The sequence below is a fragment of the Serinus canaria genome, chromosome 12 (genome assembly GCF_022539315.1).
Source record: "Serinus canaria isolate serCan28SL12 chromosome 12, serCan2020, whole genome shotgun sequence".
Taxonomy (NCBI): Eukaryota; Metazoa; Chordata; class Aves; order Passeriformes; family Fringillidae; genus Serinus; species Serinus canaria.
In genome coordinates, this window is record NC_066326.1 from 12,377,937 (window position 1) to 12,397,556 (window position 19,620).

General features: G+C 38.4%; 1 protein-coding gene and 1 long non-coding RNA gene across 8 annotated transcripts in view; one reads left to right on the forward strand and one right to left on the reverse strand.

The window, feature by feature from the left end:
- The window catches only part of CCDC66 (coiled-coil domain containing 66), a 20,835-nt gene continuing 1,215 nt past the window's right edge, over positions 1–19,620 (reverse strand). The window contains exons 3-19 of one of the 7 annotated variants that reach the window (XM_018915042.3): positions 19,032–19,054; positions 17,798–18,215; positions 16,815–16,950; positions 16,538–16,641; positions 15,476–15,594; positions 14,540–14,716; positions 13,668–13,799; positions 12,049–12,299; positions 11,590–11,674; positions 10,620–10,781; positions 9,113–9,260; positions 8,562–8,621; positions 7,558–8,036; positions 6,548–6,585; positions 6,015–6,280; positions 5,456–5,583; positions 1–400 (exon numbers count right to left, since the gene is read on the reverse strand). In XM_018915042.3, the coding sequence (XP_018770587.1) occupies positions 320–400; positions 5,456–5,583; positions 6,015–6,280; positions 6,548–6,585; positions 7,558–8,036; positions 8,562–8,621; positions 9,113–9,260; positions 10,620–10,781; positions 11,590–11,674; positions 12,049–12,299; positions 13,668–13,799; positions 14,540–14,716; positions 15,476–15,594; positions 16,538–16,641; positions 16,815–16,950; positions 17,798–18,215; positions 19,032–19,054 (2,807 nt within the window). In that variant the 3' untranslated portion in view covers positions 1–319. The other 6 variants (XM_030227991.2, XM_050979281.1, XM_050979284.1 and 3 more) reach the window with 6 other exon arrangements.
- Positions 8,043–19,620, forward strand: part of LOC127060071 (uncharacterized) — a 27,771-nt gene continuing 16,193 nt past the window's right edge. The window contains exons 1-2 of the long non-coding RNA XR_007778622.1: positions 8,043–8,338; positions 10,211–10,333. This is a non-coding gene — a long non-coding RNA (uncharacterized LOC127060071). The remainder of the gene's footprint in view (positions 8,339–10,210; positions 10,334–19,620) is intronic.

Below are 19,620 nucleotides of genomic sequence, written 5' to 3' on the forward strand. Positions count from 1 at the left end.
TTCAGAATACACCATCTTTTTATTTATCAAAATTCACACACTGAGTTTTACAAAAACCCATGTAACAGTTCACTTTCATGGTTTTTGGTGGTTTATATTAAACTGACACTTGTCTTCAAGTAGCAGGAAAACCATTCTAAACAGACAAACCATCATGAGTCTAAATTATCGTCAATATAAAATGTAATGTGACCCTGTAGTCTATCAAAAATCTCATAATTTAATTTTCATAAAAAAGCTAGAGGTGGTTTGTAATTAATTACAGTAGAAAGTGCTGTGCATTTCCATATTAAGGATTCAGAACATTCATATGCACCTCTCAGAACGGTGGCATGAAGTTCTCTTGAGCTACAATGGGAATCAGAGTGTTCTCCAACTCCTTCTGCTTCTGGAGGAGGCCCTGAAATAAATACAAATGTAAATGTTCTGTCTTCTCAGGCAGCCTGAACCAATGTAGCATCATTGTTTCATAGTTAAAAACAATTTCCTTGTTAAGGCCCAATGGTTTTTAAGTACACAACTTCAGAAAAAACAGTAAAGCCTCAGAGAGTCAGGGAAGAGGGAGCTTCTACAGCAGCCTTCCAAGTGTGCCTGGAGTGGAAGCCAGGCCAAATTCCAGGGATGACCCTGCAGAGGGAAAAAGGACTTTTCCACTACATGAAATGGAACTTTCTCATCCCTTTGTGCACTGTCTGCATTTGCAGTATTGTAGTGAATTCCTGAATGAAGCAGAACCCAAAACCCTGATGGGCATTGGCTTTTAGCCTTAAATGATAGAGTAAGGGCAGCAGGGCCATGGGAACCAGAGCAGTGTCTGACATTCCAGGAGACACAGACACCTGTCAGAAGGTTCAAGGTTCCTGCTGTGCCAATGGTTCCTGGAAGTACTGATGATAGAGAAAACCTGTCACCAGAAAACCTGGAAATGTACCCCTGTCTATCAAGTCATACATGATAGAACTATGACAAGTATGTGAATAAATTAAAAATAAGGTTTTTTACTGTAATTAACAGGATCATATATATTGATACATCTGTCCCCTTGCTCTCCATCTATTTTAGACTTGTCAGAAATAATTTGATGCCACAGAAGTTTGTTTTTTTAAAAAGGAAAAGGTAATTATTTTTCTCAGGAGTTACAAGGCCTTTCTCAAAGATAAGAGTTACAGGCTGCTGGCACAGCTCAGCACAGACCTAATGCAAGGCAGCAGCTCCTACAGCAATTTAGACACAGATTCCTGGTGGCACCAAAGGAAAGTCAGCAAAGCAGCCTGCAAGACTTCACTTTGGCTCTTTCTAAGGCACCAGCTGCCTACTTTCAATTACTTGATGAATTGCTTTCTAATTAATCAACAGGATCTGCTTATTTCTATTAATGGGTCAGTGTTTTCAGTCTCTGTGTCAATAATTAGTATTTTTGCAGAGCGTTTTTTGCATTTAGAAGCACATCACAAAACCAAGTTATAAAATAAATCAAGAGCTGAGAAACACATGACCCTGGAAGCTGGCAGCTGAGTGTTTATCACGAGGGTTGCACAGGTACAGGAAGGGTGCTCAGCAATGGGAAATACCTTCCCAGGGAGCCTTGGGGGTGTGTCCCCACCCAGCCATTGTCACCTGCAGCCCTTGGCAGTGCTGCTGCCTCAGGAACAATGGGGTGCTCTAGTAGTACTGACCTGGGGGCGAGTCCTTTCTTAAACTTTGTCCCTTCTTTTTCACAAATAATTCACTTTGCTCAGCTTATCCACTGACTTTTGATTTCAGTGAGGAAAGAGAGTCTGTTGCTAGCTTCTATACCTGCTGTGACCTGAGACACAGGAAGAGATTTGCTGTCTTGTAGCAAATGCAGTGACAGAACTTACCCTCCCTCTCTTCCCTGGGTCAGCCAGTCCCACTGGGCTCTAACTGCACCAGCCCAGCTGTATTTATCACTGCCTCAGTGCGGAGATCAAAGACTAAAGACTGATCGAAATTGTGACTATTATGTGAATTTCCCCAAACAAAACAATGGCTAAATATGTTGTAAATATAGGTATGTATGTATGTAGTCTGAAAGGCTGTAGTACAGCCCCTCTGTATATGTATATATAAATGCAGAAGAACAAGACTAGATTATCTTCTGAAACAGAAAACTCAGCTTTTTGTATTTCAGACAAAATCCTGCACTATTCATACTTTCTCAGTGAAATAACTGAAGCAAAACAGGTGTCATCTGTACATAGGAGGAGTACAATACTTTGGTATACAAGGTATACTGAAATGGAACAGCTCATGTCCTAAATGCCTTCTGCAGCTAGCAGGGTATTTAAAAAAGAACTCTACAGTTTTAAATTAACTCTCTTGCAGAACCAAGATCTACTGCAAGATTAACCTGTTACTTTTTAGCCACTGCAAAATTGACTGTAAGTTCATGTGGCTTCTCTGAGCTTGCCAACTTTAACCTGTTTACATAACCAGGGTTGTTGTAGCCTCAGCAAGCACATGGATCAAGCTGTACCTTCAGTCTGGCTTTACTCTTAAACAAAATGCCACTGGTAAGTGAAGTGAAATACAGAACATGCACTTGTCTCAGCAAGGTGAACCAGTAGGACTGAGGGGCTGGCTACTCCAAACTGTAACTGCTTCCCAAGGAGGGACCCACCCTATGCTAGGAGTGATAACTGTAACTGCTTCCCAAACAAGGACCTAGCCCTGGCCAGCTGAAAGTGATAACGAGTGGAAAACTCCCAAAGTACCAGCAGAAAACTGAAGATGCAAAGTCATAGGTTCTGCTAGAACAGATATGGACCTAGAGAGTAATCAGTGAAATAGGTGGCCCATAAGTCTAACATGAAGATCTCTGTGTCATAAAGGAAAATGTAGTTATTTGTCTTAGTTAGACTGGAATGGTGTGTTGAATTTGTAAGCTGAAGATAAGAAAACCACAAGTTATGTAAGGCCCCAACCCCCAGATCTGGGACTCCAAGATAAGTAAATTGCAGGGATTGGTGTCAGATTTGTATAAAAGCTGGTATGAAATGAACAATGTTGGGATGTGTAGATGGGTGTGCTGACCCCTGCATGCTCCTGGCACCAGTAAAGGTGTCTTTGCAGTACCTGCTGTGGAGGAGATTCCTTTGGATCAGAAGCCGAAATACTTAAAAGCTGCAGATATTTAACAAATATGTTTATGAGCAGTGAGGAAGACCAGATCTAGTGAAACCAATGTAGAAGCTGTTAGAAACTGGCAGCCTTTCAGTGTTCTTGGGTCACAACTCTTCTTACTGACCTGGGGAGAGTCACGAGCCTTTTTTTGCATGAAGAGTTTACCTGCCACTGAAGGACTGTGGGTATGTTATAAATGGCTCTGTAGTAGTTGGCTTTTGCTACAATTTATTTGCTTTAGTTATCAAATTGCAATTGTTTGCAAAGAATTATTGAAAGTTTTAAACTGCTTTTGAAGTATGATAACATTTGTAATCATTTGTGGGCAGTGTAGCAGGGAAAGCAAGGCTTTCACAAGATACAAGCGGCCTTGCGAAAGACATCATCTAAGATATGCTGGCCATTGAAAAATGTTCATCTAAGACAGCATAAAGTGGACAGCAAAGACCCTAAAAGGAAAACTACCAAGCCTAAAAGTGGCATCCAAAGACCACTCTAGTCTGCTGACATTTGCACTACTGAATTGTGCAAACACTGCAAAAGTTTGAAGCAAGATTGTAGTCAATGAGCTCAAAATAAATTTGCAGGCATTTGAGGAAGTAATTCAACTGTAACAGGATAAAAGACTGTAAGCTGAAGAAGTGGGTGTGCCACTAGCTTTGCCATGCACCCAGGCCTGGAACTTTTGCTTTATAATTATTCCTTATTATAATTTATTGAAACTCTTAAAATTTAAGGGTGAGCTTTGTTTCTCACAGTGTACATGGCAGTGCTTCTGTCTTTCTAAAGCACAACAGATAATCAATAGTCTCAACTACTGTTAATTTTGTTGTGCTTCACTGTCAGATTTTCTTCCCTTTGATTATTTATGAAATTTTCCTCTCTGAAGGCAGAGAAAAATCCTTTTGCTAGCAATAGGTACATTTAGTTTGGACCCATTCAAAAGCAAGGGAAGATACTGGTACATGTTTATTTTCAGGTTCCTCACAATGAAAAGGCAAGCCTGAAGTAAATATTTTTTTTGCCTTGCAGTCCTGTCAGGCCACTTAGGAGCATAAAAGAGAAGTGCTCATGTGCATGCCCAGACCTGTGGCTTCAGAGGCCGTGGCCACACCTTGCTGCCAACAGGTGCAGTACCCAAATCACTCAGGCTTTGATAACCATTGCCACCACCAGTGCCTGATACAGAGAGCAATGTACACTAACACACACAGCCTTTTAGCTCAGGAGCTCGTGTGTCTGTGGCATTGTTGCAGAAGTTCGAAAATTATTGAAAATCGTATTCTAGTTAATAGATAGATGTCTAGATTAATGAAACAATATGATAGTTAGCATGAGTAGCAGTAGTTATGCTAAGGCCGCAGTAGGCCCGGTAAACTTTTAGTGAACTTGTAGTGCATGGTAGATCGAGAGAATGTATTATCTAGAGAATGTACCAAATCTTATCTATGGAATATACCTTCTGGCTAAGTAACAAATGTCATGATGTACCTAATAAATCTCTGTATGCCTCTAAAGATGCTTAGCGATGCACATAGATCAGATGAAGCAATCATGTTAACAAAAGTATATAAACCCGGCAGATTCTGTCGCAAATTGGGGCTCTGACTTTGGACGAAAGTCCTCAGGCTCCCAGGGCCCTCAATAAAGCACCGCATAAAGCAACTCCGGTTGTTTTGTGTTCTCTTCAGATCGGGCAACAGCATCAAGCTAATCTTCATTTTCTTTTCAGAAAACCTGGCTGATTGACAAATCCTGAGTTTGCTTTTTACATGTTAACAAGTAGCAGCTGTCTTGGAAGGATTTTTTAAGTGTTCATACTTCCAATTTGCAAATTCCAATATTTTTCCAGGACTGAGACGAGACCACCCCACCAATCACACTGTTCTGTACTAACCTGGGAACAGCACAGGAGAAACCTCATTAACAAGGTTCCAGTGTTGTGTTAAAACTCTGTTTCTTTGAAACTGATACATTCTTTACAAACAACCCTAATCATAGAAACCTGGACACCAAACAAAGTAATTTCTCTTGGTTTGCTCAGGCACTTCACTGTTTCATAGCTGATTTAAGGACAAAGGAGACCATATTCTCACTCTAAGGACTGTCCAAAGATGGAAGCAACACATGAAAAACAAAATTAGTAAAATGGAACAAAAGTGGAAGACAGGGACCACAATATAAATCAAATTATGGAAACAGAATTAAAGATACTGATGTGATAATTTTTACTTCAGTATATATATACATACACACACACACATATATACACACATACACATGCACAATTATCCAATAAATTTTTGCTTACCTGTCGTAATTTTGACAATCCTTTGAGAATTTCTTGTTGTCTCTCTCTGATTGTAACTGCATCAGGATTTAGAAGAGGATCTCTAACATGATCTGAGCTAAAAATCTGTCGTGGCATTTGGTAAGAATCTAAAAGTAAACGTATATCAGTTAATAAAACTCTTTATTAATTTTCTTTTAATTTTGAAGCAGCAGATTTTGAAAGTTTATGAATATCAGGGGTTGGTTGCTATTGAGATTATAATCTCTATTTATAAATCAAACAACACTTAGATTCCTAACTCCCAATCTCTGAACAGTAAAGCAAGAAAGTGCAGTCATACTTCATGAAAGGTAAGTAAATAAATAATTGATAACATATTTGTTGCTTTTCTGATTTTTTAAAACTTTGTGGTTTGATTTTGTTTTTAATACCGAATGTAATTTGGTTGCACAGCCTTTCTGTGCACTGCTGTGACATAGAGAGCTTACTGCACAATACAGTAAAAGGTAACTACAAGACTGGCTAAAGCAGCAGCACTCCTAGGAGAGGTTTCTGCCCTCCGGGATGCTGTCAGTACCGTGGGTGTGCTGTGTCGAGGGCCGGCTCGGCGGTGCCTCCGGGGGGAGGCAGAAAACCTCCCGTGTGCGCACGTAGGGCACGAACCGCGCCCAGGGCGGGCTCGGGGGGACGGCGGCGGGGGAGCGGCTCCGCTGCGAGGCTGCCGGGGAGTCCTGCTCGCTCCCACCCAGCTCCTTACACACCAGGAAAGGAGAAGCCTGCATCTGTCTTTGTTGTACTTGGAGTAATCTGTTCCTAACGGCTGGAACAGGTGGTGATTCAGATCTGTATGGAACAACTGAAGTTAGAAAAAAGCTCAAACAATACTTCAGTAATGGGATTTTCTCAAATAACAGAGACTAAGAATCTTTGAAGGACAAGATTTTTGTTTATTTATTCTGCTTTTACACCTGCAATCCATACGGTCTTGTCTTTCTTTAATAATAGACTATTAGATGTATCTAAATTCTTTTAAAAAACCAGGAAAGAAAAGCATGTGCATTTCAGTAATAATATATTCCTACATTTTACTAAGGCAGAGTACTGACATACCTTTCTTCATTCAAGTGATTCTTATGAAATTTTTCTTCCTAGGAGAAAACCAAAAAAAATCAAAAGTAAAACATAAAGTCTCCATGTTTTTTATACTAAAAGCTTTGATTTTTCAGAGAAAGTTTGTTCTAAAATTCCAAAAGGACTTGTTTGACCTGGGTTCAGGAGAAAGGTATTTATCCAAGATTTTAATTTAAGAGACTTGTAGTGCCCATGAAATAAATCAACAAATTACAATTTTCTGAATTTGGCAGCTCTAAGCACTATCAAAAATATTATGTCTATTCCCCTGTCCTTGGAACATAGGAATTTATAAACCTGAAAGGTTCAATCCATGATATTAAAGGAAACATCCAGAATTTTGTTATTTGAATGTTTGAGAATGAGGTGTTTGTTGCATACAGAGAGTGAACAAGTTATGGATATAGAGAGAGGGCAAGAGAGAAGCTAAAAATACAGTATTTTCTTTAAAAGACTTTTTTTGATAGTATTTTCTTTAAAAGACTTTTTTCCAGCCACAAGCTCTACTGATATAATGCTTACTGCAAATGGAGAATGACTCCACTAAGAAGGATGCATTTCTGTGGCACTGGAGTACATCCTCAGTAATCCATACTCTTTGCAGAAATAAACACTGTTTTCTTGAGCAGGTGCTGCTGTACCTCACCTGTCAGCACAACACAATGACTGGACAAAAGAGAGCAAGTCAGTGATGTCACTGTGTCCCGCACACTGCTTGCATTTAATCTCTCTGTTTACATCATAAATCAGCATTAGTGAGCAAATGAAAGGGAATCAACACTTTGGAAGACTGAAATAACAGTAAAAACTCAGTCACAAAATCTGAGTATGTTCTCCTGCTCCTGAATATCAGAGTGCTGACATAAGGATGAGCAATAGGAGAATTTCAATGCTCCAGTTACATAACTGAATTCCCACCCAGGTAAAACTGTGAGGAACAAGAGTTTTAAAAACACACCACTGTTCTCAAAGGCCAGACAGTGACCCACCTTTCTGCCTCTGTGGCCCTTACTCTTCACAGCTGCTTCTTCCCGGGGTGAGAGGGACCTGGCTGAGTGCCCCCCCCTTCTTGCACTGAGCTGCCCGGGGCTGTTCCTTTCCACCAGCTGCAGCAGCTCCATTTGGCGGCGCACCTTGTTCTCCTCCCTCTGTCTCTGCAGAGCTTTGGGGTACCTTTCTGAGGCTGGAATGAATCTTTTCCCAGGCTTGTTTATGTTCCAGTCAGGTCTTTTGCTGTATTTTTCCGAAGATTTAATGTGCCTTCCTTTTCTTGCATATTGCTCGTATAGATCACTGTAAATACCACCAGACCCTTTTCCTGGAAGTTTATTTTTATCCATATACTGCATTTCCTTCTGGTATTTTTTGCTGTTAGACATTTCTTTATATTCTATGGAAATATCAGGCGATTCACAACATGCAGTTCTTTCCTCAGCTGACTCTGTGTATGCTGAAGGATTAAAGCAATCTAAAAAAAAAATTGTATTTTAACTCCAAGTCTGAGCTATTCAAATTACTTGGTTGGCTTTTGTATATGTATCAATCTACCATTACTTATTTTATTTTAAAAATGGTTGCTACAGTTTTATAATGCTTTTTTATTCTTTTTTTCCTGTGGAAGACAGATAGGACCTGTAGAAGCAAACTCAGTGACGAAGGGATAAAACACAGAAAACTGGAGAACCAAATCAAGTTACCTTAAAAATCTGGACCTACATGGCTTGTGACCCTAAGGTGACACAGTATTCCAGACTATGGGATTTGTAACTGGTAAGTAACAACTATACAGAAATACCATTTATTTAGAAGAATAAATTGTGATAAATAGAGGAATAGAGTGGTACACTGTGACACACCAACATGACTGTGTCTGTGTCTGTGCTATCTATTTCTAGCTTTATTCCCTGGGAGTGTCAGTGATTTGGCTCAGTTTCACAAACAAGCCCCCCTGCCTGTGTAGAGGTCCCCGAGTAACTCAGGTGTGGCTCTGTACCTGTCTGCACCGCCGTGTCCTTCCGAGGGGAGGCCTGCAGCTCCAGGGGGCTCTCCACACCTGCAGGGAAATCAGTACTTGGTGCTGAAATGCCAGAATGACAGTTGTCAAACTCTGTGTCACCTGAAAAGGGGTAGAGCTGTTCCATTTAGTAACCCATGTTCCATTTAAACTATGCTACAGAGTTATCAGACTGTTGTGGTTTAGAGCTCAAAGCAATACTGAGAGCTCTGGGCCAAATGCCAATGCTCTCCCTTTTCCACTGGAAATCTGACAGCACACAGGTCTGAATATTTCTTTGCATTCCTGCCAATAGCTCTGCATTTCTTCCTTTATGTAATACAGGATTTGGAACTTACTAAAACACAATATGCTCCATAGGAGTTAACACTTAGATTTGTTTGAAAGGTAAATAAATTGTAATGAAATTTAGTTTGTGACCCAAATTCAGACAGGGAAACAAAAATCAAAACAAACCACTCCAATCCCAGAAACAACTTGCTTTCAACCACCAAAGGAACAGGGAAACTGAGTGTGAGATTTATACTTGCCACCACCAAGACTGTTCTGAAGTTCTGAAATGTCATGTGCCTTCTGAGCCAAGTCTGGAATGTGCTGGTCTTGTTTTGATCCCTGGGCTAATTCCTGAGCTTTCTCCATTGTCTGATAAAGCTCTTTGGCTTTAAGGGTTGCAAGTTCCTTAAAAAAAAAAAAAAAAGGTAAATATGTGATTATTTCTATTGAGAATAAAGTGAATTGGATTATTTAATGACCATATAATCCTCAACATTTATATGCATTTTTATTTAGGGAAAGTTTTTTTTTTTCAAAACTAAAACTAGTTGAGTAAGCACAGTATGTAACCTATAATTTCTATGATTGTAAGTTCAGAACCTCTGCTGTACTAATGGAAGATCTTAGCATTAAAAAATGAGCATTTATATCCTCCAAGTTATCTGGATATCTATTTCCCTTCTAAAAAATTCCTCCTTTTCTAGATGCCATCTGATGTCAGCCATCTGTCACTTCCTGTAACATGGTTTAATGAAATGAAAGGAGCCCAAATAAAAGTAATAAACCCCACCTTACTCCTGCTTGCACAGGAAGGAGAGAATAAAAGCTCCCCAGCAAATGTCAGGGGGTTACAGATCCCTGACTCAGGGGTTCAAGGTGTAGGAGACTGGGCCAAGGAAAATCTCATTTCCCAGTTGTTATTAGGAGCTGATCCCGCTCCCTCCTGCATTTGCAGTTGGAAAGAACAACTGGTGCTGGGAATCCAAATGTGGATTCCTGATTTCTCTGCATTTCCAGAAAATGCAGAGAAATCAGGAATCCACATTTCTGCAGGCTTTGGGGAAGACTGTTTCTGGAATCACCTTGTCTTATGACACCATGGAATCTGCTACTGTTCCAAAGAGGAAACAAACAGTAATAGCTCTGCTGTTCCACAAGGAAGAATGAAACATCAGATCAAGTGTTTAACCTTTCACCGGGGTTAAAGGAGAGATAGAAATGCAAAATCTGTATTTACCAATGGTAAAAAAATACCTTTGGTTTAACTTTTATATTAAAGCACTGTGTAAAGCTCAGCAACAGCTATGCAGGGGACAGATGGAGAACTTAAATGAGTTTTAAAATGCCTTTTTTAGACTATATCCTAAGAAGTCTTTCACTCAGACTGAAAGCACATTCACTTGGATGAACTTCATGGTACTGAAGCACCTTAAAAGCATCAAGTTACCAATAACAAGAATTGGACCACATAGTCTGAGGTATTTTTTAATTTTAAATTTGCATTTTAAAATGGATGTTTCTGTGCTATTTACATTTCTGGTTTTGCCAGTTCCTATAATTTCTCTTCATGAAAAGGCCCTTGTTCAAAAAAAGAATCTGGCCTTATTCTTATATGGTATTGTGTATTTATTAAGAAAGTCTACATTTTGTATAGTTTTCATTTTCAAAATGATGAGCAAAATTTTGCAAGTGAGTGACAAGAACTATTTTCCTCAAAATTCAGTGTTACCATGACTATCTGCACTAAGATAATGCAAGCCCCACCTCCTTTTGTTTTTGTTTCAGCATTTCTTCTTCAAACTGTTTCTGCAGTTGTGCTTTTTCTCGTGCCAGGCGCAGCTCTTCCTGCTGCTCTTGCCATTTTCTCTGCTCTTCCTCCAGTTGTTTCTGCTTCCGTTTTTCTTCCACCTGAGCCATTATTGCTTTCTGGCAGGATCAGAAAAAAAAAAGAACAAAGTAAAAGATACAACATTAACATATTGTAAGGTATTTATTAATGTATTTTTGTATATGTGTAGGATTGGATTTGGACAGGTGAAAAAAAACCCCAAAGACAATGTATTTCAAACACTCCTGGCTTTGTTTCTGGAAAACCACCAGCCCAACTGAGCAGTCTGAAATATTCAGATAGGAAAAAAGGAGCTTTTTATATTTTAGAAGATACTTATTTTTTCTTGTAAAGAGATGAAGGTCTGATTTTCACCTTATTGGTGAAAAAGCTCCTGGTAATCCAGGAGTTTGATCCAGCAGAGTAACAGTGTGATCAGAACTGTCTCTACATTTCTATTAAGACTTCTTCACACTGTGCTAGAAACACCAGCACAGAGACACACATTGTTAGGGTGCCACAGAGGTTAGGTAAATGTCAGTGAAGTAGATAAAAAACTAAAGGTTCATGGAGTGGGAATCTGTAAATATCAGATTTCTCCCCCTTATAACAGTGGAGACTGAAGGAAAATGCACACAAACCTGCTAGAGCTCTAAGGACTGAACTGTACCTTTTTTGAGGCAGGAACTCAGTAACAGAAGTGCAATAATCTCGTGCAAATATTGAAAGAGAATTGTAGAGGCTGACTGAAGGAAATACTGCCAAACAATGCACGTGTCATCTAAAGTGTAAAAGTCAAGTGCCTCCCCAGGTTCTGGTATTAAATCTCATGCTTTATTCATGAGACATTACCTTTCATCCTTTCTGCTTATTAAATGAGTGTGAGGCTTTAACACCCAAGTGTACCTGATGTTCCAACTGCTTCTGCCTCCTCCTGTCCCTCTCCTCAATCTGTGCAGGGTCCAGCAGAGCCGTCATGGAACGGAGGAAACTGAACAAAGGGACATGTCAATGTTTCTAATCATGAGAAAATAGTCCTTCAGCCTTCCCTAATTAGAATCAGTTAGGCTGCATTTTCATAATGAGGTTATTCTGTTAATTATAAGTTAATATATAAATTAATTCATAGATTAGGAAATCCTTTTCATTAAGGAACAACTTAAGGTTATTTGCACTAAATTTCATTAGTAAACATTGGCAGCACTTGTGTCTTTCAACAGTGAAACAACAGGTATTTGAAAAATAAACAAAGCCAAATGAATGTAAAGGATTTTATTCTTCTTCTTTTTCTTTCTTTTTTTTTTCTGAGGCAGTACCATAAATGTACTGGCTGGGAAAATAATTACCCTTACAAAGCTCACTCACCTGGCTCTCTGACTTTGCTCCAAAGTACCATTTTTAGCAGCTTTTTCTGCAGTTCCCATCTGTGAGGGCATGAGGTTGCCTAAAGCTGCAGGGGACAAAGGGTGAATGAAAGCAGTCGGGTCCTTGGGGTCAGGTGACAAGGAAAGACTTTCAGGCTGTCTGTGCATCCCATTCAAGGGGTGTTGTGCATTAGCATTAAAGTGGTTCTTAAAAGAATCAAAATGCATTTCCCATCTGTCATGCTCTTCTGCCTAAATAAGTATCAGGCAACAACAACAAAAAAAGAAAATTAAAAAAAAAGAAAAAGCATTTAGTTACACTGTGTCTATAAAGTGTAAAGTGTGGTTAATAAAACAGACAATACACATTTTGTAAACCAGGAACATTTGAAAAGCTACACTTAAGGAATTAACTGCAGACAGCAGTTAATTCCTTAAGTGAGAAGACAATTAAAATGCAAGTCAAGTCACAGATTATAATGCTGATCCATACCTGTGATAGTATAGGGATAAATGTTTCTAAAATCATGGGATATTCAGGGGAGTTGGAAAGAAAGGCTGGGTTTGGTAAGCCCTGGGAAAATGTTAGGCTTTACTGGATCATGTGAAACTGCACCTGTTTAATCATTTAATGACTATGATAAATGATAGGATTGTTGCATGATAAATGATGATTGTTAAGTGTGATGATTGTTTGGTAATTGGATATAATTATTGTTTAATCGTAACAGGAATCATGAGAAACAATGTTTGGGGGGTTTGATGGAAATTACAAGAATGCTTGGATGAGATCAATGTATACAATAGAACAATATAAGTTCAACAATTAATATGTAGTTATATAACGATAAGGGTATAAAAACATGTTTATCCCAAACCCATGTTGGAGTCAGATTTGGGTCTGTACCCCTGACACCCAGAGCTCTTCAATAAAAGCACCTGCACATAATCATTCTGAACACTAACACCTGGTCAGCATAAACATACTGCTGCTACCTCTTCATGAAAAAAAGGAAAGGGTCACTCCCTGGTGACTGCAGCCCTCCTTCCACAGCACACCTACCCAATTAACAAGGCAGCTAATGAAGGAATATATCCCAGCTGTGTTCCCTTCACAGTTAAAAACTCGGTTTACAAAGGAAGCCTGATGCCCTTAGCAACTCAGGAAAAGACAAGGCTTGTGTTGTGTGCAGGTCTGTAACCACCTGGGCAGCAAGGCTGGCTTTGGAGGCTAAAGAAAGGTAAAAAAACCAGTGCATCTCTATGGGTTTTGACTGTATGAAGTTTGGGAGAAAATCCTGCAAAAACGTGTGTTTGGAATATTTTCCTTGGCACATCCGGGCCAGAAAACAAAGTAATGCCTGATTATCTCTCACTTCAAATATAGTTTTTTTTCTCCCCAATTTTCAGTGATGCTGCCACTGTCTCCATCCCTGCAGCAAACCCTCTAACACACCACTGAAATACTGAACAGCCACTGGCTCAGTGTTCAGTAAGTGTATCCTTATGGTGAAAACCTACACATACTGCACAAAATTCCATCTTTGTTGCCATTTCATTAATTTCATTTTTTATTTCTTAAAACAAAAATAGAGAAAGACTTCTCTAAACCACTGATACCTTTGATAAATTAAGTTTTTCTTCTAATTTTCGTAGTTTAGCTTCTTCCTTCTGCTTGTCCAACTCTTCAAGCCACTTCTTCTGTTGCTCATGTTTCAGAGCAGTAAAAGGTAGCTCCTGTGGCACAGCTTCCTGAAAGAAGATAACTGCTAGTTCTACGAAAAATTAAGTATTTTCTCTAGCCACATAATAAGGATTTGGCAGAAAGCTCTGCCTTCAGTTGGTGAGCAAAGCAGGGCCTTTCTCTAGCACAGTAAAAGGATGTAACTTTGTAACTGTAGCAAGTATCTGACTGCTAATAGGAAGATGAATTCTGAATATTACTCTAACTTGAACCATCAGCCTCTCACTTCAGAAAACCCCCTGCTCAGTCTGTGTTCCAGGCAGATTCAGCACCACAATCTAATTAGCAGTGATCTGTCTTAAATTAAGGAGCTGCCACCTTCATTCTTCTGTTTCTGCTTAAGGGATCTCTGTACTATTTAACAAGCTCCAGTGGCACTGAGAACTTCCAATGCCATCTGACAAACTCTCTTCAATCACTGCCTACCAGCGATAATTTAAGACCTACTTCTTGAACCTTCTGCCATCAATATAATTTATTTTATATAGGTTCCCACTTCTCTATTTCTTCAGCACATACTTGATAACTAATTAATACTGCATATCACACCTTTAGTACTGTTCATCACATCAGCCTTGAAGGAAGTGCTGTCTTCAAAGCATTGATATTTTGGTAAACATCCATTCTAAGTTATTTATTCACAGCAAAAAGGTCTAAGGAATTCTTCTGGTTTAAAAGAACTTATTGAGACAAACATTTACTGTTAATAAATAAGTATAACTACCCTGAATACAGTTAAAGATCTTACCCTGAAAGGCAATGCTGTGCAACTGCCAGCTGGAAAGTCAGAAGAACTGAAATCAGAAGACTGCCCAGCTGGAGCTCTTGGAACATTGAGTGCAACTCCATCAGCCTCTGTGGCTATAGCAGCTGTACAGGCAGAGTTCTCCTCAGTGCCACAAACTGAGTCAGCTGGAAGCACTGTCTGCAAACAAAGGGACCATTCTAAGACTTATTCAGTTCACCTGTTTTGTTTGTTAACAAAATTATACTTCTAAAAGCTGCTGTTCATTAGAACCTCAGCCCAAATTTGTAACTAAGCATCTTTTATATCCACTATTTATCAATTATGTAGATTGAAACAAATTCTTATAGGACAGACTGAAAACTTTGCTAGGAATGCTGAATGTGCCACAAAAAAGTGCAAGTTGCTTTTGCTGAAAGAAATTATAGCAGATGCAACCTAACTTCTGTTTAACAGCAATAATTTTCACTGGAGAAGTCTCTTGTGAGTCTAATGCATTTATCTAACATGCTGGTTTAATAATTACAGCTTTTTAAAAAGCAAGATGTCCTACTGGCTATGCTCATTATGTAAGCAATCAAATATATGTGAGAGCTCATGATCAATGTATATAATTATATAGCCAGGAATTACATTTTAGACTGTTCCCTCAAACAGAACAAGAAAAGATTTATACTTTCTAGTCAGGAATCCAAATGGAGGGGCAGGAAAGGGTTGTTCCTGCTATAAAGATCTTAAGCTGAAAAGTTATGACCTGGAGCAACAAGTAAGTGTGGACCAGGGAGCTGCAGCAATTCATGCCCTGAGAAGGCTTAAAGCACCACCAATATTGGATTCTAGAGGATATGTACAGCAATAAAATCTTCTATGAATTAGAAGTTAAACTGTTCTGCAACAGTGCTGTGGAAACTGTGCTCTTTTGTTTACAGACAGTCTTACCTGGTCTGGGTCAGGTGTTTCCACTTTAGGGGTTTTCTTACTGCCAAGTTTTGCCCAGAAATAACCCACCTCTCCCTCCAGGGTTTCTTTCAATTTCTTCTTCAGTGCTACCTGTTCATCTTAAACAAAACCAAATTCTTACTAGAGTTCCTATTGCAAACATTCAGCAGTTAAAAAAATGTAAAAAGACAGCAATGCATGTCTTCCCTGTCACTTGGACTGTGAAATGGACACAAGAGTTGTCACCAATCAGTCTGACCAATCATTCATGACCTTGCTCTTAAGAGCAAAGTGGGCATCTGCCCACGGATGCAGAGGTAAGTGAGGAGTCTTTCTAGGGAGACTAAAAAACACTGGAGTGACAATTTCCCAGAGAAAACCATCAAATAACCAAGTATATGAACTCTCTATTTTGTTACATCAGTCTTGCACTACTTTCATATTATTAAAAGCAACGGAGCCAAAACGGAAGCTACTGACAATGCAGAATTAAACTTGAAACCAAATGGTCTAAACCCAATTTCAAACCAAAACACAGCATTCCTCCATGTGAATCATAAAAAGCTTAATTTTAGAGAGAATTTAGTAGTGTATTGAGCAGTTTTCAATTCGTCCAGAGATTCCCCTTGACTGGTGATGGGGCTGGACTGGAAACTCTCTCAAGTTCAAATTGCAATTTCAAACACTCAGTCATGCCAGTAGATTGAAGTGATGCTGTTCCCATTAAAAAACAAATGAATTTTTTAATCATAATGGCTGTCAATTACTGTCAGAATGTGACAAAACTGCTGGCAAGTAGCACCTAAAATACAAAGCAAAACAATACATCTGAGATAATATATAATTGGTAGAGAAGTGTTTCTTGCAAGAATTTATAATCTTTGGATAAACTTTTGAAATTCAAGAATCTTAATCTCTCTTGGAGACTTAATATTTACTTTTCAATTTGTAGTAACTGTACTGATCTAAGTAAATTTAAAAGGGCATAAGGAATACCAAATTTCTTGGCATCCTGAGTGTAATAAAAATATATAAAAAATGTATTTTATACATAATAAATACCTAATTCCTTCTTCCATTGGGCCTTTTTAAATTCCAATAAGGCTTTCTCCCCTTCTCTTTCACCCAAGGTACTAAACAAGTCAGCAGGTTTCCATGAATCCTTTCTAGAGAAGAAAAGGAAGGAGGAGAAGATTTTTATTTAGAAAGCTGATCTGTTAAATTTTAGAGGTAACTTTTTAATTAGTATTTATAAACAATATTGATGTTATTAAGAACATATGATATGAACCTTTATTGGAGACACAATTTTTGTACACAGTAACACAAATGTACCTACATAACATTCTGTCCTGGCTGTGGATGTGCTTCTTGTTTCCTGCCTGAATCAGAGTTTGCTTCATCTGGAACTGGGGACACTTCACAATCTTTTTCGAGTGATGCATAAACATTTTCCTCTGGTGCCTCATTAGTAGCTGTGGTAGAACATAAATATATAAAAATGTATATACAGCCACTAAACTTGCTTCAGCTTTGATTAAACACTCTGACAGCAGCAAAAGCTTGCAGATTCCCCACAATTTAACAAAAGTGTTTTCAGCCCTGCTTATATAGTTAAGGCACATAAGTTAAACCTTCACAGGGTATTTTTTAAATGTTAGATGTAGTAATCACTTACTCTTGGCTAAGGGCTCAGAGTTTGGGACTCTAACTAATTGCAGGATGTCTTATCCTTGGTGCAAAAGCTGACCCCCTCCACAGATCAACCATCAGGAGCAAGGATGCAATAAAGGAAGATAAGCAACAGTTCTTACACTTCTGAGTGTAAGAACTGGGGAGGGGAAAAGAAAAATACTATTTACCACTAATAGTCCAGTTAGGCTAAAAGACACAAATCCAACTTTGTGTCACAGGAAAATGGCAAAACTGCTCTTGAGACACAGAGGAAGGCCTGAAGTCTTCACAAACCAGAAGGGCCCTTCTCCTTGGGAGGTGGTACAGGGCAGTTCTATGTTTTTCCCCCAGTGTAAAATGGTTTTTATTTTGCATGGAACTGTGACAATGTTTCTTGCTGGTTTGCTCTTCAGAATGCTGGAAATCTACCAAGCAATCTTTTTTTTACTGTGATAATTCTGAAATGCTTGGCTCTCACAGTAACAATGTCACATCCATAATGGCAAATGGTATTTTGTCTGAGACCATCCAACCTAAGTGTAACATCTCTACAATGTGCAAATAACCTGAAATTATCAACTGCAAGTTAAGCTCTCCCATTTTGCTCTGTTTCCATGGAACAAATGCATCCAATGGCTGGAATCTTACCCATTTCCTCTTGCTTTTCATTATGAGTTTCAGAAATGCTTCTTCCTTCTTTAACAATCATCAAAATCTGTTGAAGCTGTGCTTGTGTTAAACACACCAAACTTTTTAAGTCTTCAGCTGATACATGTGGGGCTTGAGGTTTGTGTTTAGTGTTTTTCACAATACTAGGATCCTCTGAATCAGGATATCTCTTTGTCTTATCTCTTTGGAAAATCAAAGAGTAGCTTTTAGTTGTGGCTTCATGTGAGGAGTGTTTATTAACTTGCAGTTTTTCACCTTTTGTCATTGATAAGCTTGATTCACTCCTTGGTTTTGTTAAATTTTCCTGCTTGATACAAGCATTTTGTGTTGGCCTCAAGATGAGTCCAGTGTGCTTTATTCTCAATGCCTGTTTAGGTGCTCTGGTTTTATTACCCATCTGTTAAAGCAAAAAGATTTCACCATCTATTAAATAAGGAAAAAAAATTTGTATTTGTAACAAATGAAAACATGACTGAAGCAACAAGGAAAATAATTGTCATTTTTCTTTTCTGTTCCATCAGTAGAAACTCTGTATAAGCTAATGAAACATCTTCACAAGTACCAGGAAAACTTTGGAAGATGACACAGCACCTGAATTTGAGTATTTCAAAACAACAGTGTGAATAATAACTTTCTGTAGCATGACATTTAAAAGAATTAACAACCATTAATTCTGCTTTACTTAGGTGTTTCTGAATAGGGAACAGGTGTTTCCTGGCTCCACATAGGTACATGTTTTCACCATCCAGCCAGCAGTATTTCAGTCTTGATTGTTCCACTCTGAACTAAGTTTTATTCTTTCCGAGGTCCTTGGTGCAAGCTTGTATTTATTTCCTGTCTATTGGGACCTTTTTCTGGTTTTTCTCCTTTCCCAAACCAACCCATTGCAGTTTACTCAGAGATAGCCTGTATGACCAAACTTGAAATTAAGGCTCTGAAAGTTCTCATTTAGATGATTCCCTCTGCTACTTTAACTTCTTAGCCAAGGAAATGAATGCATTTTGAAAAGGTAAAAATAGTCACAAAACTTTGAACCTTTTTGACAGCTATTATAAATCTGAGAAATAACAGAATGTCTCAAGTTAAAAGAGACTCATAAGCACATATTTCTCTTTCATAAATATAATTGTTTCCAAGTATTTATACAGTTCAATTTCTCAAATTTTTTGTTAACAAATAGTGAATTTGTGTGTTCTAAAAATTTTACACTTACCTTCATGGCAGGCTTTGATTTATCTTTCGGGAAACAAACACAAAATGAAAGAAGTATTTAATAACAACTTGTCCCTGAAAAACAATCTTAAGAAATTAGTAAAACATTATAGTCATCTGATTTTTGTAAATCAGGGGGAAAGTACTTCTTCCATGCCATCTGCCCTGACAATGCAGAACAGTTAGGAAAAGTAGATTTGTACAGAAATGTATGTCTGACAAATCACAAAGTTGGAATTTATTTAGTTGCAGAGACATATGTCTGACAAATCACAGAAACAGAATTTATTAACATTTATAGTGGAAAATAATTCTCTCAGATGGTAGTAGTGAGTTTTGGCCTAAATAAACTGCTTATTGGAATTTAAAAATGTTTACCACAAATACTAAAGCTGCTTTAAAAACGTGATTGTAATGATGTCATGCTGTGTAAATGAAGCCGTCATTAAGCCTCTTTTATCCTGGCAAGTAACCTGCTATAAAGTTACAGAAATTATCATCAAGTTATGCCAGTTGATACACAATAGCACTTAACTTTTTATTTTAATGACAAGCTAAGCAGTGGAGACTGTTTGCCAGCTGTTCCCTGG